Raw genomic sequence first — 18,726 nt, forward strand, 5'->3', positions numbered from 1 at the left:
AACTAGGTAAGATACGCATGAGCCAAAACTGGCCTCCTTAATAAACTGAATAGCCTCCTCAAGAAACTGAAAATAACCTCGAAATCTCAATAAATCCTCGAAAGCATAAAATCAAATACTCTGTAAATCAATAAATGCTTTCGGAAAGAAAACTCAATCTAACTTCAAAGCTGATAAGTACGGAGCTCAAAGCTCAATAAATCTGGATAAATCAATCATGCTCAAATATTTGATGAAACATTCGTACTCGTGAATCCTCATAAAAACCGATATTCGAAATCCAAAATTCTTATAATATTTTCTGAATCATTCACTTCCCGAAAATCATTCCTCAACTCAATAACTCAGGAATGACTATCTCAAAAATCTACTAAAAGCCCTCGGGAAGGAATTTCAATACTAATCTCGTAATTCATAAATAAATCTCGATAAACTAAATCTCATAAAACCATAAAACTCAATAATTCAAATTATAAATTAAATCTCAATCAGAAAATGCTAATATACTGCATGCACAATTAATTTAAAATAAATGTCCACTCACAGTACTATTTAGGCGATCACGCATACGAGTTCCTTCATCGAGCAATAGCTCGGAATATCGCCCTATACACAATTATAATTCGTGAATAACAATCCGGAGTTATACAATTCCAATGTCCTATTCTCATAAATCAACATTTTCATTTCTTCTCCAATTAATCCAAACTTCACCATTAACACCAATTCCACGATTTACATAATCCACAATGAAAACGAGGGAAATCTGACGGCCGGATTTCCCACAATTCAATCACAAAACTCCAAACTTCCAAAAATCACAACCAATTCTAAATTCCTCCAAAATTCACCAAACTTCACATCTACAACATTTCTACAATTTAATGGGCTAAAAACTGAAATTAAAACACTGTCCTACACTCCTCCACGCGCCACCAACAGTGGCAGCGTGTGGGCCCCACGCGCCGGCGGCAACCACCTCTGATGGCCACCAAAATTTGGCAGCACCATCTACTCAACAAACCCAACCTCTTTCTCAACTACAAAAAGTTCCAATTTTACCTGGAAAAGCTCCAATTAGGCCGGTGAAATTTTTCCAGAAAACTCCAAGAACCCTAGAAATTGAAATTGTTAATTCAACCTCTACACTGCAAATTGAAATGAAAGACCTTAGGGAAAATGATCTATGTCAAAAACCGAACCTTCGACGCCAATTTGGTGGCCGGAGAGCGCCGGGATCGCTGGAAATCGACTGAAATCCCGATTTGCTACAGTAATCTTCACAGCTCCAAATCGAGCTCTTCCGGCCAAATCGCTGCAAAACACCACCACAGACGTGACAAGGGTGAAGAGGCGAGCCAGCTGATGCCCGGATTCCATCGTGGGGTGGCCGGAGGAGGAAGAAATCAGAGGAGGAAGAATCGGGCCGAAGAGGAAGAAAAGGTCGGGGGAGAGGAGAGAGAAAAGACCGGTAGGTTTCCAAAAATGGAAACTTACCACAGTAACTTGGCTATTTATAGAAACTTACCACATGAACAGTAACTTTAGTATTTCGCTTATAACTTTTGCATACGAACTCCGATTTTTACGTACCACATATGCACACGCTCGGTTTAACGTCCTCTACAACTTTCATGCAGAAAATTTTCTCAAATTTTGATCCGAACAAAAAGTCAACTTTTAGGGCCCCCTAAAATGTCAAAACGGAGCCAAAAATTAAATGTAATTGTCGTTTACCCATCGAAAGACTCGTAAAGTGGTAACTTTAGGTTCGGGACGTTACATGTACACCTCTTCGACTAACTCTCATGAAGGAACGCATTCTTGACATCAAACTGTCGGAGTGGCCAATTTAAACTAGCAACAAACGAGAGCAAAGCCCAAATAGTGTTCGTCTTGGCAACAGGAGCAAACGTTTCATCATAGTCTATACCATACGTCTGAGTAAACCCCTTTACTACAAGGCGTGCTTTGTACGGATTCACAAATCCATCTGCATTATGCTTCACTGTAAACACCCAACAACAACCTACAACCTTCTTGCCTTGTGGTGGAGGCACAAGTTGCCAAGTATTGTTCTTCTGAAACGCCTCCATCTCTTCCTCCATTGCCTTCCTCCACTTTGGATCCCCCAACGCATCCTGCACTTTGTTAGGTACTGATACAGTAGATATTTGATTCACAAATGATTCATATGATTTAGACAACCTCCTAGTGGACATATAATTGGCTACTGGGTATTTTGAATTGGCAGTAAGAGTAGATTCATCTCTTTTGGTTGATTGACCTCGAGTTGTCCTATTTGGTAACACATGTTGCCCAACATTAGACTCACTACTACTACTACTAGTGGGTGGACATACCTCAAATGACTGATCTTCAGTACCATGGAGCTGTGGGTCAGGGGTACGTAGAAGAGATGGCAAGAAAGGCAATTGTGTCTTTAGCTTCACTTGAAGTGATTGAAACTAGTGCTTGGATGTCTGGAGCTTCTATGTCTGGAGGTGACTGGTTGATGGTCTCAATCGGATCGGTCAAAATACCTTCTACTTGTGTGACTTCTTCTTCCCCTTCTTTTGATTCCTCTCCCTCTCCATGATACAGCTCTTCAAAATATGAATTCTCTCCCTGAAGTGCTGTATCTGAAGAGGAAAAATTGCTCATGTCGTCAAACAAAGTAACATCCATAGTGACATAGTACTTTCTGGAAGGTTGATGATAGCACTTATATCCTTTCTAAAAACCTATGTAGCCCACAAACACACACTTAAGGGTCCGGGCATCCAACTGAGACCTCTGGTTTTTACGAATATGGACAAAAACAACACAACCAAAGACACGAGCTGGAAGATTATGAAATGAAGGTAAGGAGACATGAGATGCAAGAACCTTAAATGGAATTTTGACTTGTAAGACACTAGATGGAAGACGATTGATAAGATGGGAGGAAGATTGTACAGCATCACCCCAAAGATACTTAGGCATATGAGCACTAAAGAGAAGTGCACGAGCCATATCAAGTAAATGACGGTTTTTCCTTTCAGACACTCCATTTTGCTCTAGTGTTTATGGACATGTGGTTTGGTGAACAATCCCATGGTTTTTAAAAAACTCTAGGAAAACATGATTAACATATTCTCCCCATTATCAGATCGAAGGACTTTAATGGTGCTATGGTATTGTGTTTGAACAAGAGTACAAAAAGTTTGGAAAGCTGGAAAGACTTCATCTTTGGTTTTAAGAAGAGCAACCCAACACAATCTCGTACAATCATCAATAAACAACACAATATCTCATACCCGATACAGTGGGCTCTCTAGAAGGTCCTCAAACATCAGAATGAAATAACTAAAAAAGAATAACACTTTTATTAGAAACACTAGGAGAATTAATAACACGACTCTTGGCCAAAACACATGTTTCACAATGTAAAGCAGACTCAACCACACCAATAAACAGAGTAGGCATGGTTTTTCTCATAAGACTAAAAGATGGATGCCCTAAACGGCAATGCCACAACCAAATTTCACTTAACTTATCAGAATTCAAAGTCAAAGCGCTGCGAGACTGTGCTCCTAGTTTCTCCCCTGCGTATGTCTGATCCAGATGGAACAATCTGCCCCAGAGATACCCCCGACAGATTATCTCCCTGGTGAGAAGATCCTAAAAAATCACATACATAGGATAAAAGGTTACAGAGCATTAGACTCAGTGTTCAACTGTGGAACATATATCAAATGATGAGATAAATTAGGCACATATAACACATTGTGAAGTTCTAAAGTAGGAGTAATACGCACTAACCCTGACCCTAACACAAAAAAGGTGGGGAAGACAATTCAGTAAAATATGATTTGTCATAAGTCATATGATCGGAGGCACCAAAATCAATAATCCACGTATCAGAACCAATCAAATGGAGTTTTAGAACTATTTTCCTCTAATTAAGAGAAAAATGAAAAAAGAACAAAGAGACAAAGTCATTTTCGAATCTTTGCTCTGATACCAAGTCAAATAGAACAAGATTGATAATGAATTTTATTCGTCTCACAGTGGAAGTATATAAACAGGATTACATGAATATAATTTATTTACGTCTTTATTCTCTACCATACACAGAATAGGTAAATACCAACTACGCAATATATTACATCCCTAATGTTACACCATGACTCACGCTAACACACAATACTTCCACCATCAGAATACTATTTTTACAATCGTTACAGATAAGGGGTTTACAAATCAGGTCTAAACCATTAACACCAGTAGCACGTGTATAACGTACTCGAACAAGCTGCTCACAACTGTTCATCCCAGAGTTCTTCAAGGGTCTTATATGGACCAAGAGTCTCATGCACAAAATGAGTAGCTTGAATAAGCTTCTCCTGCATGATCATCCAAAAAGAAAGTTTATTCAATCATCCCAAAAGAAACTAGATAATGGAAAACTAATTTTGTTTTAGCTAATATTTACAGTCAAATCACATTTCAGATCACATTCACCATAAAGTCTAATTTTAATTACCAGTGCCTACTGATATATCCACTCGAACGATGCACCAATAGAGACTATACTTATAGAAGGTGCCATCAATCCAAGCTTCCACATTTCACTCATATACCAAATGTCAAGCACATACAAAAACTAAACAAATTCAATATCTGAGAAAATACGAAGGCAAAGAAAGGGAAGAGGACAAGGCACTTGCCTGCTTAATTTCAGAAAACTTGGCAAGCAAGTGTTCAGGTATAGACCAATCAAAAAGATCAAAATTTTCCTGAATCCTGGTCTTATTTGAGCTTTTAGGCACTAGACTGTGACCCATTTGCAAGCCCCACCGAAGAACAACTTGAGCAGGAGTCTTTCCCAATTCTTCTGCCACCATTTTCACAATAGAATGCTCAAGGATCTTGTTCTTTACCAATGGCGAATATGCCTGGAATAACATACACATCACAACAACAATACATCAGTAATCAGCATTGCTGATATTTGGACCCCAAAAATGGAAACTAGTAACTAGTCCATTCTGTTCTGAAATCATTCAATGTCATCATAGCATGTTTAAAAAAACTAGATTTTTGCTCAACATCGATATTACTACCCATAAGTTCAAATAATGACTTTACATCAGCATACTCACAGTTAAGTGAACTCCCTTAGATTGACAGAAAGCATGTAGCTTAGGTTGCTGCCACTGAGGGTGCAACTCCACTTGATTAACAGCAGGAGGTATCCGTGCCACCTCTAAGAGATCCCCGAGCTTCTTTGAAGAGAAATTGCTGACTCCAATAGCCCTTGCCTTGCCTGAATCATAGAGTGCCTCCATTGCTTTCCAAGTGGCAGGTATATTAGGTTGAGTAAGCTTTCCATTTTTCATGCTGACTGGCCAATGGATCTACCAAAAATCTAATCACATTCGGCAGCAGATAGACAACCAAACTATATGTATGGACATACGAAAACTAAATACACGAGCTAGTAAGAGTGTGAGACCGTCACATACAAGGTAAAGATCCAGATAGTCAAGTTGCAAGTCTTGCAAAGTCTTATTAAATGCTTTTGGCACATCTTCTGGTTCGTGATCAGCACACCTGCACATAATGATGATCATCATCCTAACTAGGAAATCGGATAGTAAAACCGTCAACAGCCAACTAATGTTGAAAACTTCATTTCCTTAAAAAACAAAAACAAACAAAAAAAAAAAGGAGAAAACTTAAGATAATTGGAGACTAAACAAGCTAAGCAGAGTTTCAAGTTCAACTAATGCAAGTGGAAACAAACCAGAGTTTGGAAGTGATCCATAAATCCTCGCGCTTCACCATCCCCTCATCACACAGCTTCTTCAGAGCATCACCAATCTACATACACCACAAACAACTATGAAACTAAATAAATAAACAATAGCAGAAGTTGGCATATGAGATTTTCAAGAAATGAGTATTCATCAGAAAGAAAAAAGAATTATTGATAGTGTGGTGCCACCTCCTTCTCGTTGCCATACACTTGAGCACAATCAATATGACGATACCCAACCTGCACCACAATTCAGATGCTATATGAGCAACTCAACTCAACTCAATATAGTGAAAAATGACAACAACAACAACAAAAACTCAATTTAGTGATTGGTATTGAAGGATGAGAGCACCTTAATGGCAGTGGTGAAGAGGTCGACAGTGAGATCAGGTTCCGTCCGGAATGTTCCTAAGCCGACCGAAGGTATCTTGGCGCCTGTGTTCAGCACAAAAAAGTGACTTGGGTTCGACATTGTCTCTCACTCTCTCAGTAATTTCCAACTAATACCAACCACGGGTCAAAAATGGGTTGGGCTAAAACTCTTGTAGATGTTGTAAAACGAACGTAGAAGAACTTGAGAGAGAGAGAGAGTTTAGATGTAGAGATTAGAGAATGGGGTGTAGTATTTCAAGCTCACTCTTGCATGTTTACAACTCTGCTCTTATAGTGCTGCTGCTACAACTATCCTACGTAGGTTTTCTGATACATCAGGGTATGGACAACTAAGTCAAAATATTAATATAGTACGGATTTCTTTATCAATGGTACGGATGTCTTTGTCAAGTGTGGACAGCTTTAGGAATATTTTAGGAATATATGGACAGCAGCTTTGTCACAAAAGTCATGGTTTTTTTCATGGGTTCCACTTGGGTGTCAGCTAGCCTTGTCAATTTGGTGTAGTGGCCTTGTCAATCTGGTGTAGTGGCCTTGTCAATGTATGGACAACAACTTTGTCACAAAAGTCATGGTTTGTTTACATGGGTTCCATTTGGTGTCAGCTTTGTCAATGGTGCAGATATGCCAACAGCTTTAGCAATGTATGGACAACAGCCTTGTCAATTGTGGAGATATGCTGATATAGAGCAGATCTCTTTGGAGAAACACATATCACTCTACGTCTATTTATATGATATAGCTATAATAACTTACAATACTCCCCTTTAGATATTTCATGTCAATAGTGTTATCTAGGCTGTGCGCTTCTAAGTTAACTTGTCAAAAACTTTGCCAATTAATAAAAATCCTATGGAAAAAAACAACCTTGGTCGGATGAGAAAAATAGCACAACGCGCGTGAGTGTGGAGTAGTAATATCACAGCTTTGGAGATAAGTGGAGTTTTCTTATCAGCATCATAAGTAGGTAGTTATGTCTACGAGAGAGATGTATTAGAGTTGCTACACCAAAATCTTGTCCGGTAAAACCAATGGGAAAAACCCTGGCCGAAGGGAAAAGATGGGAAAATGCATATATGTCGAATTAAAGCATCTTCAGGATGTAGTACAAGTGGGGCGACCATGCTAAAGATGTGCCTCTTTAAAACCTTGTCAAGTAACAAAACTCAGTAGGACAAAATAACCCTGGATGAAGGACAAAAAGAGTACATAATGGTCAAGTGGGTACGCTTCGGGATACTCCCCCTGGAAATTACATGTTAGGTAACTCAAATAATTTACGAAGACCAATACCTTATAAATGCTTCTGGAATGTAGACTTTGGTAGTGACTTAGTGAAGAGGTCTGCATGATTGTCTTCAGGTCAAATCTGCTTGACCTCAATCTTTTGATGCTCCTTTTGTTGTTGATTGAAGAAGAATTTTGGTGCAATATGTTTGGTGTTGTCTCCTTTGATGAAACTTGTCTTCATTTGCTCGATGCAAGCAGCATTATCCTTGTGGATAGTCGTTGGTTCATCAGTGGTGGAATGCAGCCCATTTGTGCTTTGAACATGCTTTTGTGATGGCTCTCAACCATATACATTTATATACTGCTTCGTGAAGGGCTAGAATCTCAGCATGATTCAAAGAGGTAGCAACAAGAGTCTGTTTCCTAGACCTCCAAGAAATTGCAATATTCCCAATGGTAAAGACATAACCAATTTGGGAACACGCCTTGTGCGGGTCTAATAGATAGTCTATATCAGCATATCCAACAAGGCGAGCATCATTCCGAGGATCAAGGGGGTTTGATCCATTCCTTCATGCGTACGGATAAAATAAGCTCATGTCTGCCGTACCTCTAAGGTAGCGAAAAATGTCTTTTATGCCATTCTAGTGGCGGCGTGTTGATGCAGAGCTATATCTAACTAACAAGTTCACATCGAATGAGATGTCTTGTCTAGGGCATTGAGCCAAGTACGATAATGCGCCTATTGCACTTAGATAAGGAACTTCTGGCACCAATATCTCTTCGTTATCATATGCAGGACGATACGGTTTTCTCTAGATTTCGTAAGACCATGGGTGTGCTTGCTTTTATCCCCATTAAGGCATATTAACATCTTCTGGATGTAATTTGGTTGATGGACTAAAATTTCATCAGCACTTTGCTCGAGCTCCAGGTCGAGACAATAATTTATTCTCCCAAGGTCTTTCATCCCAAATTATGACTTCAGGTGCTTTGCGGTTTCATTGATCTCTTCAGGAGTATCTATAAAATTCATGTCATTGACAAAGACTGCCATAATTGCAAAATCAAAACTTGTTTCCTTAATATACACGCAAGGGCATAGTTTATTATTCACATATATCATCCCAATCAAATATTCACTTAGACGGTTATACCACTTCAATCTAGATTGTTTTAAACCATAAAGTGAACATCTCAAAACTAATGGAGAACATGTTCCGTGGTCTAGAACTATTTGCATCGGGTACCTTGAGTCCTTCAGGTACTTTCATGTATATCTTTGTATTATGATCCCCATAGAGATAAGTTATGACCACATTCATAAGCTGCATATTCAGTTTTTTGGAAACTACCAAGTAGCGGAACGTTATGACGTCCATTATGGGAGAATAAGTCTCCTCCTAATCAATCACAGGGCGTTGAGAAAATTCTTGCGCCACTAGACGAGCCTTGTGTATAACAATCTCGTTTTTCTTATTACGCGTCCTTATAAATACTCATTTAAATTCTACAAGTTTAATATGGGGAGGTGTAGGAACAACAGGTCCAAAACACCTTTCTCTTTGTCAAGGAATCTAATTTGACCTAGATTGCTTATTTCCTTTTTGGCCAGTCGTTTATTTGTTGACATTCATCAACGGAGCAAGGTTCGATTTCATTACTTGTTTTAGTTTCGGTGGCCACCACAAATACAACACATCATCGATGATAATCTCATTACGATTCCAAATCTCATAAAATTTACAGAGATTTCTCTATTCTCGGGAGTGGGTTCAAATGTTGGAGTGTCCCCCAACAACGTCTCTTCTAGGACAGACCCATAATCCGAATTTATCTCGTGAGATGAATGAGTTTGAGATTGCGATGTCAAGAAGATTCATTTGTGCCAAGTTTACCCTCTTCTGGAGATAATAATGTTTCGAACCTAATAGTCTACCTCGCTTCTGGGTAGGGACATATGATTGGTTAGCCACCATGGTCGTACCTGGTCCATCTGGGACTACATGTCTTACGGGGACGTCTATCCTTACAGGCACATTTGCAGCAGGTATATGTGATATCATTACTTTAGCTAGATCAAAGAAAGCATCTGGCATATTTTAGGCTACACTATGTAGATCTAGAATTCTCCACACTTCATTATCGCATTGTGCGGTTCGGGGATCGAGATGAGACATAGTAGGGACATTCCACGTCAATTCACGTCGTTCATCAGAAACGGTAATGTTCTTATCTCTCCCTAACGGCAGGAAGATTGTCTCATCAAGGTTACAATCTACAAATCTAGCATAAAAGAGATCACCTGTCAAGGGCTCTAAAGAGCACATAATGAATGGGATTCATGATCGACATACATACTCATCCTTTGTTGAGGACCTAATTTTGCACGTTGTGGCGGCACAATTGGCACGAGGACTACATACCCAAATGCGCGTAAGTGCGAAACGTTAGGTTCATACCCAGTCACCAACTGCAACGCGGAGTAAAATTGGGTAGCAGTGGGCCTCAACAGGACCAACATGGCTGCATAGCCCCATGCAAAAACTAGAAGCTTGGTGTGCATTACCAAGATTCTATTTACCAGACCATCTTGGGTGTGAACATAGGGAACTGTATGTTCAACATCAATCCCAAGGGATATGCAATAATCATCGAAAGACTTCAATGTAAACTCTCCGGCATTATTAAGTCTTATGGACTTTATGGGATAATCCGAGTGGTGAGCCACAATTTCATGATCTAGGCGAGAGTTTAGCAAAAGCAACATTTTCTTGTGGACAATAGTGTAACATGTGATCACTTTGTCGATACATCAACCAAAATCATGAAATATTTAAATGGTCCGCATGGTGGTTGGATAGGCCCACTAATTTTCCTTGTATTCTATGCAGAAAAAGGTGGCTTATATACTAATATTTGCATATGATGGTCTAGTGTTTAGCATTCCTAACGAGCAAGTTTGGCATAATGTGTTAGTAAGTACAAGACCCTTATTCAGAAGGGGATGCCCGTGTGATAAGTTGAGGATACGGTACATCATACTTTGACCAGGGTGTTCCAAATGGTCATGTCATAGCAAGTAGCACTACTACAAAAATTGAAACACACAACAGAACTAAAATTTGCTGTTGTGCGGTAACACAAACTCTATCATACAACGGTACAAATATGTTTATGTTGTGTGAATGTAAGCAAATTGAAAAAAAAAATTAAGAAGATATTGCACAACTGAGTTAAGAAGTTTCCGTTGTGTGAATGTGAGGCCTGGATGAAGGGAAATGAGCACATAATTCCCTCCCAGAAGGAGCTCAATTTGAGCTATCCACACAACAGTTTTTTTTATATCTGTTGTATGAGAAATTTTGTATGAAATTTGAGAAATCCTCTAGGTACACCTAGTGCAAGATGCACAAATTTGTACAACAGATTGTCATAGTTCTGTTGCCTGAGCATGGAAGTAACTCAGCAAGTTGCATAGCTCGCCAAAGTTTCAATTTGATGAAAAATATGTAGGCACATACGGCAAATTTTCCTTCCCAGCCTACTTTTGTATCACACTCTCACACAACAGTCATTTTCATCTGTTGTGGGATAAACTTGAGAAAAATTGAAGTCTCCCACTAAACAACTTAATTGAAGTCCGATAACCACTCTTATTCCTTTACTTCCCCCCAATTACTCCCACCAAGCCTGACCTAATTGTAGAGAAAAGAAAACAAAAGCTCTCGACCCTCTCGACCTTCTCTCTCTCAGTTCTTGAACCCTCTAGGTCCTCTATCTCTCTCTCTCAGACCTCGGAGTCGATGGAGGCAGCGACGTTAGTGCTGAGATGGTGGGACGACATCAACGAGTTAACTCAGTGACAAGACAACATCTTCTAAGCTCTCTGCACAGCCGACCCCCTTGGCTCCTCCATCGCTATAGTCTCTCTCTCTCTCTGTCCTCTATATATGATTCGATTTCGTGCTTGATTTTCTATAGATTTGAGTAGAGGTTTGGGATTGATGAAATTGATGAATAGAAGTTATATCATTGTGTAGTGCAAATTCGATTACCCAATTCCTCTACTCCGATTTACTCTTATCCTTGAAATCTTAATTCACCGATTGTTCTTACTCTCCAGCGAGAAATTAGGGTTCGAATTGGGGCTCGCTCTTCACTTATCCAAACCAGCCTCCAACTCCGTCTACCCAATTGATAATTGATAATTGAAGCTCCACTTTGCATTAACCTCATCTTCTTCTTCATCGATTCTCATCATTACTCTCTCTCTATCGCTAAAGATCTAAATCAATTCATGGCTTCTCGACCTGGTGATATTGATGAGCGCGAGGTTGTTACCCCTGATGTCATGACCAAGTATTTCATAGGTAAACCAAAACCAATTTAGTTCAGTAGTATGTTTACCAATGCTTAGTACCCATTTTGTGTTATTCATCAAGTGACTAGTTTTGTTTCTCATATGGTTTTGCTATGGTTATTGGCTTTATTAGTTTATCGCAAGATAAGCAACTGTTTAACTTGCTTATGTTGAAGATATTGAACTAGAACCAACTGAGAAATGAGATGGTTTGGAGTTTGTACTGTTAATGAATTTTACTATTTAGTTTTGGTGGCTTGTTTGTGTTTGTTGTTTAGAACATTGGACAAGTTTTGATATTTGCCATTAATGCATAGGTGTCACACTAAAGGAAAGATCTCCAGATGGTGTTGGGAAATTAGTTGATGTGGGCTTGAGTAAGATATTCTCGTTGTCGAGTTTTGCTAGTCTTTCACGAGTTATTGCCTGATACTTTTCTTCTTTGTTTTTCTGAATCCCGGGAGTTAGCGATTAATTGATTTTCTTCTTTGTTTTTCTGAATCTAGGGAGTTAGCGATTAACTGACAAGAGTTACAGTGGCTATGATTTGGATGCTGGTAATGAATATTTTGTTCTGAATTCTTTTAACTATAGTGATTCCTTTATTAATAGTTAGTGAAGGTTTCTTTTCATCTTTTAATATAATCTTAGATACGTAATGCTTTTTTTTTTCTTATGGCATTTATCTAGATAAATCATGGCATGTTGTATCATCATCCAAGCCAAGGGAAGAAGCAGGGATGTATTGGGGGTACAAAGTGCACTATGTTCCAATATCACTTCGATAATGACTGAATGTCCATACGAGGTATCCATACATTGACTCTATGCCTCTCTTTGCCTTATCTATTCATGTTGTCTCTCTAATTGTTCGGATATGACCTTCCTTACCAACTTCTGTTATCTCAATGACAGGGTGGCTATGATCATTTGATTGGGACCTCAGAGCATGGTCAGATTTCAGTATACCCACTTTCAGGTACTAACCATTAATTGATAAGATAGTACTTTTAGATGAGCCAGGTACTGCTTTTCCTGGGTAGCTGGTCTTTAGCCACAAATGGTGGTTGTTCTCTTTGCTAGATGTCTATTGTGTCCACAAATGGAGACCCTTGATGTATGTGGGACGGGTTTTGAACCTCCTTCAATCTGTCGACCTCTGATTTCTTTCAAGGCATATGTAGAAAATTGGTGTCAGCTGGCCAATTGAAATTTCTGAATTTGGAGAAGTTATGAAAATGAACCATGCCATATTCTTCCTTCAATTTCATTTTTGATGCATCTCTTTGCAACTTAAGGACTAGCTGGTGATAGCCCCGTGAGGAACATTTCATCTCTTTCTTCATCAGGCTTTCGCAATTGAAGAAATGGAAATTATTCTATGCACCGACGGTGCAAGTGACCCAACCCTTATAAAATAATCTCAATCCTTGATATTTATTATCAACTTTATTTTTAATAAACAAAAAGTGTATTTAATGCAATCTAACCATTTATTTGTGTTGGTGCAAGTGCACGGCGGTGCTCTGAATACTCCCTCTGAAAATCCTTCCCTCCTGTATCATGAGATAGATAGCACACCCCACCCCACCTTCTCCATTTCCTTTTTTACTTTTCTACACGTGCTTGAATTGCTCCTTTAAAAATGGCTGGATTTTGTTATTTTCCAATCAAGCAGGTGGCCAGTAGCTTTTTCAAAGATTTGGTGTGAGGCAGCCATTCCTTTTTTATTTTTATTTTTTATATATTACAGTAAGAAAATATATCTATATAATACATATATATATATATATATATATATTATACATAATACTAAAGATGGATCCACTGTTCATCACTGTTCATGTAACAGTGGAATGACAGTTTTGCCCCCAACGTTTAACTAAAATTACAATCTGTCTTTTTTTTTTTTTCAATTTTGCCATATCTTTTCATTTAAAAAAAATATTTATTAATTTTTTTTTATGAGAGAACAATTCTGTTTTGTATTTGTAAATTTCTACAAATGATACCTAAAGTAGATTTTTTTTTAATCTTAAAAATGGAAGAGTTTCATTAATCATATTTCTGTAATTGTAGTTCTCGTAAATGTGTAATCTGTTCAAACAGCTTATTAAAAATTGTACTATAGAAACTTTGTTTCTAAAATTGTACTTCTCAAACTTATGTAACTATGATCTATTACATTTTTTATCAGAATTACAAAAAGAATTGTTTAAGGACTAAGCACTACATAAAAAATTGTTAACAACTAACAAATCCAATCGCGCGGTTGCCTTTTCTAGTATATATCTAAAGATGGATGCACTGTTCATTCATGTTCATCATTGTTCATGTAACATTGAAGTGACGGTTTTGCCCCCTTTTTTATTGAAATTACAGTTCTGCCATATATATATATATATATATATATATATATATATATATATATTTACAATTCAACCATATATCCTTTCAATTTGATTTTCTTTTATTTATTTATAATTCAGCCATATATCCTTTCACTTTGATTTTATTTTGTATTTATAAATTTCTACAAATTATGAAAAAAGTTTGTTGCTTGCTGTATTCATTTATTGTTAATCTATTATTAACAAAAAAAAATTATATTCTAACTAGCACCGATGTTTTTTAGATTATGAGTATTCATCTATTATATATGAAACTTGGAAAAAAAAAAAACAGACCCGCAGCATCGCGTGGACACGTTTTCTAGTACATACATATATATATGTATATAGATATATATATATATATATACATATATATATATATATATATATGTACACACACATATATGTAAAGATGCATCAAGGTTAAAAGGGTTAGTACGTAGGCATAATTCCTGTTGAATATTTTGGTTTAACAATTGATTGCTCTAAGTGTATTTAAGAGGACCATGGTCCTATAATTAGTATCGATATATCAGGTTCCGTTGCTTTTCTTTAAGAAAAATTGAGACATGAAGCTAATGTATAGTTATATAAATAGAGATTTGTACCTACTTATTCACTTATACTTGTTATTTGACTGAATGAAATTTGTTAGGCATCTATTGATTGCGTTTGGTGGACTTGCTGGGTTGGAAGAGATCATTGAAGAGGATCATAACTTAAAGGTTTGGTTGCTTAGGGATTTGGTTTGGGACTTGAATGTTAAACTCTGGGCAGGTGCAAGCCTTTGCTTCCTGTGATGCTAGAAATTAGCTAGAAGCTCTGTGAACAGTTTTATGATCTTGGAAATGTTTGTTTGACAACTTGTAATAGTTTGTTTAACTGAAAGTAATAAGGTAGAAATGAAAAGGTATTTAATACTTTTATTGACACAGGCAAAGAATGTGCGGGAGGTGTTTGACATATAGCGAGTGGTTATCTTGTGGAACTGAGTTTGCTTGACTACTGCTGTGTTCGATTCCTACCATCAGTTATTGCTGCATCAGTAGTTTTTCTTACAAGGTTCACAATCCAGCCTGAGGTTCATGCCTGAGTAAGAAACAATGTAGCGGACTTAGTAATTGTGAGCTTGTGAATTTTATCTAAAGTTGAAATCTTGCAACTTAATACTGATTGAGACTGTTAGAAATATTTTGAAGATTATTGATCCCTCTAGATATGTTGTAGAGTTGGGACTTGCAAGGACTTGCTGGTTATAAACCACCTGACTTACAAGATTGTGTCATTGCCCTTCATGACTTGCAGCTAAATAAATAAGGAAGCAATTTGCGAGCAGTAAGAGATAAATATATGCAAGCAAAGGTACTGTAGTTATTTTATGTTCAGTTAATTTGCATCTTGAAACCGTCCCATGCAAATTTGTTGATATTCTGAGTTTAACTTCCAAAAGGGCTTATAAATGTAAATGGCTGGAAATTACAGTACATGTGTACGTTGTATGTGCATTTCTAGAAAGACATGTGTAAGTTGTTAACATTTTTTCAGAGTTTCAACAGTCTTCAATTATGACAATGAGGACTGGGAAGGAAGACATTAGAACTGTAACCAAGGATGTCCGCTTTGTGGTAGTGATCCAAAGCTCGAGAAGCAACATAAATGAGTTGGAGTGGGCCTCCTTTTAGCATATGAGCTACCAAGTTTGATTCATGGGTCTAGCTAGCAGCTAGGAATAGCTAGGAATGCTTTTGATTCATGTGTAGGTAGCAGCTAGGAATGCTTTCTTGTTTGGTACATTATTTAGTAACTTGAATGTTTGGATGTTTGAAAAATGCTACTTGAATTATATGGATTAGACTGTGGTTTATGTGGTAATATGGAGCATTATTTTTGGAAAAATATTCCAGTTATGAATTACATAATGAGAAAACAACAGCTCATAACAATGTTGTGAGAACTAAGCTCATACAACAAACCTTATATTGCTCACACAATGGTTGATAAAAGGAATATGTTGTGTGAAGAAACAACCAAAAACAAAAGAAAATAAAATTTTGTTGTCTGAGATTCATAACACACAACAAAAATAAAATTATCTATGTTGTCTGAATGAATCAACAGACAAGAGAAATTATATTTTTGTTGTGTGTTATGTATCTCAGACAATGATTACACACATTTTTATACGTGTAATTATGTTCTAAACACTAGAATTAAGCTAATCTCCAAAGTAATTATTATGTAATTAATTTATTTTTATTTTTTATTGTAGTAAATAAGCGAATTTATGGATTTCGGAAGAAGTGGCGCAAAATCAGAGCAATTCGAAATTTTTGACAAAATGACGAATCAATGATGAGGTGGACGATGATCGCTAATAAAAAATCAGAGCCGAGGAACGAATTGGGAGCATATTTAATTAATCTTATTGGAGATTGGTATTAGCTTAATTAATAATTAAACCATTTTGGTTTAATTACAAGGGGAGCTGCGTGCATGCATGTTTCTTTGGGTTTAATTAAATTTAAAATCAGCTGCACCATCTTTTTAGTCTTCCTCTTCCAATGACACGTGCCACCTCCACCTCCATCACTCATACTTTCTTTCTCCCCTACCACAGCATGTCACATGTCCAAACCTAATCTCCATCCACTCATCCTCTCATTTAAGTAGACCAACACGACCCATATATTTTACACACAACAAAAATAAAATTATCTCTGTTGTCTGAATGAATCAACAGACAAGAGAAATTATATTTTTGTTGTGTGTTATGTATCTCAGACAATGATTACACACATTTTTATACGTGTAATTATGTTCTAAACACTAGAATTAAACTAATCTCTAAAGTAATTATTATGTAATTAATCTATTTTTTTTTATTGTAGTAAATAAGCGGATTTGTGGATTTCGGAAGAAGTGGCGCAAAATCAAAGCAATTCGAAATTTTTGACAAAACGACGAATCAATGATGAGTCGGCACCCCAACTAGAAAAGGTGGATGATGATCGCTAATAAAAAAACAGAGCCGAGGAACGAATTTTTAATTAATCTTATTGGAGATTGGTATTAGCTTAATTAATAATTAAACCATTTTGGTTTAATTCCAAGGGGAACTGCGTGCATGCATGTTTCTTTGGGTTTAATTAAATTTAAAATCAGCTGCACCATCTTTTTAGTCTTCCTCTTCCAATGACACGTGCCACCTCCACCTCCATCACTCATACTTTCTTTCTCCCCTACCACAGCATGTCACATGTCCAAACCTAATCTCCATCCACTCATCCTCTCATTTAAGCAGACCAACACGACCCATATATTTTACACACAACAAAAATAAAATTATCTCTGTTGTCTGAATGAATCAACAGACAAGAGAAATTATATTTTTGTTGTGTGTTATGTATCTCAGACAATGATTACACACATTTTTATACGTGTAATTATGTTCTAAACACTAGAATTAAACTAATCTCCAAAGTAATTATTATGTAATTAATCTATTTTTATTTTTTATTGTAGTAAATAAGCGGATTTATGGATTTCGGAAGAAGTGGCACAAAATCAAAGCAATTCGAAATTTTTGACAAAACGACGAATCAATGATAAGTCGGCACCCCAACTAGAAAAGGTGGATGATGATCGCTAATAAAAAAACAGAGCCGAGGAACGAATTGGGAGCATATTTAATTAATCTTATTGGAGATTGGTATTAGCTTAATTAATAATTAAACCATTTTGGTTTAATTACAAGGGGAGCTGCGTGCATGCATGTTTCTTTGGGTTTAATTAAATTTAAAATCAGCTGCACCATCTTTTTAGTCTTCCTCTTCCAATGACACATGCCACCTCCACCTCCACCACTCATACTTTCTTTCTCCCCTACCACAGCATGTCACATGTCCAAACCTAATCTCCATCCACTCATCCTCTCATTTAAGCAGACCAACACGACCCATATATTTTTCTTCTGCTTCCCCTTCAGCGACCAGCGCCACACAGCAGCTTTGGGAGGGCTGCTGCCCTTCCACTCCTCCCCTTCAATTTCTCTTATTTTCTTTATTTTTCTTGTGAGTATTTGGAGGATTTCTCGCTCAAGCTTCAAGGGAATCATCACCAAGAGCACCACACCTCCATTTTAGGTAGTTGGGTGAAGAAATTACTTGGTTCATACTAGCCCATAGCTAGAAGTGAGCCAAGCTAACTCTCCTCTCTCTTCTTTATTATCTATTCCATAATTTTATTGTATTGATTGAGAGATTATTCAGAGCACCGCCGTGCACTTGCACCAACATAAATAAATGGTTAGATTGCATTAAATACACTTTTTTTTTATTAAAAATAAAGTTGATAATAAATATCAAGGGTTGAGATGATTTTATAAGGGTTTGGTCACTTACACCGTCGGTGCATAGAATAATTTCCAGTATTGATGATGTATTTGACTATGGATAGTGAGTACAATTTTGGGAGTTAGGGTTGTGAAGCCCTAACTCATCTTGTATAAATATTGATGCTTTACTTTTAATAAATGCAATTTC

At 37.2% G+C, this 18,726-nt stretch overlaps 1 protein-coding gene across 1 annotated transcript; it reads right to left on the reverse strand.

Moving 5' to 3' along the window:
- Positions 1-3,752: 3,752 nt before the first annotated feature.
- LOC112193830 (NADPH-dependent aldo-keto reductase, chloroplastic) lies at positions 3,753-6,457 on the reverse strand. Its single transcript, XM_024334074.2, has 7 exons — positions 6,159-6,457; positions 5,993-6,043; positions 5,792-5,868; positions 5,511-5,598; positions 5,148-5,402; positions 4,713-4,940; positions 3,753-4,388 (listed from the first exon to the last, which is right to left on the reverse strand). The coding sequence occupies exons 1-7, from the start codon at positions 6,276-6,278 to the stop codon at positions 4,302-4,304; spliced, it is 906 nt and encodes a 301-aa protein (XP_024189842.1). The 5' UTR covers positions 6,279-6,457; the 3' UTR covers positions 3,753-4,301.
- Positions 6,458-18,726: the final 12,269 nt, after the last annotated feature.

Source organism: Rosa chinensis, chromosome 3, assembly GCF_002994745.2.
Source record: "Rosa chinensis cultivar Old Blush chromosome 3, RchiOBHm-V2, whole genome shotgun sequence".
NCBI classification, from domain to species: Eukaryota; Viridiplantae; Streptophyta; class Magnoliopsida; order Rosales; family Rosaceae; genus Rosa; species Rosa chinensis.

Coding starts and splice junctions, on each gene's coding strand:
- LOC112193830 (XM_024334074.2), bottom strand. CDS start 6,278: ATGTCGAACCCAAGTCACTTTTTTGTGCTGAACACAGGCGCCAAGATA. Junction 5,599..5,791: donor TGGATCACTTCCAAACTCTG/GTTTGTTTCCAC, acceptor CATTATGTGCAG/GTGTGCTGATCACGAACCAG. Junction 4,941..5,147: donor CTAAGGGAGTTCACTTAACT/GTGAGTATGCTG, acceptor ATGTTATTCCAG/GCATATTCGCCATTGGTAAA.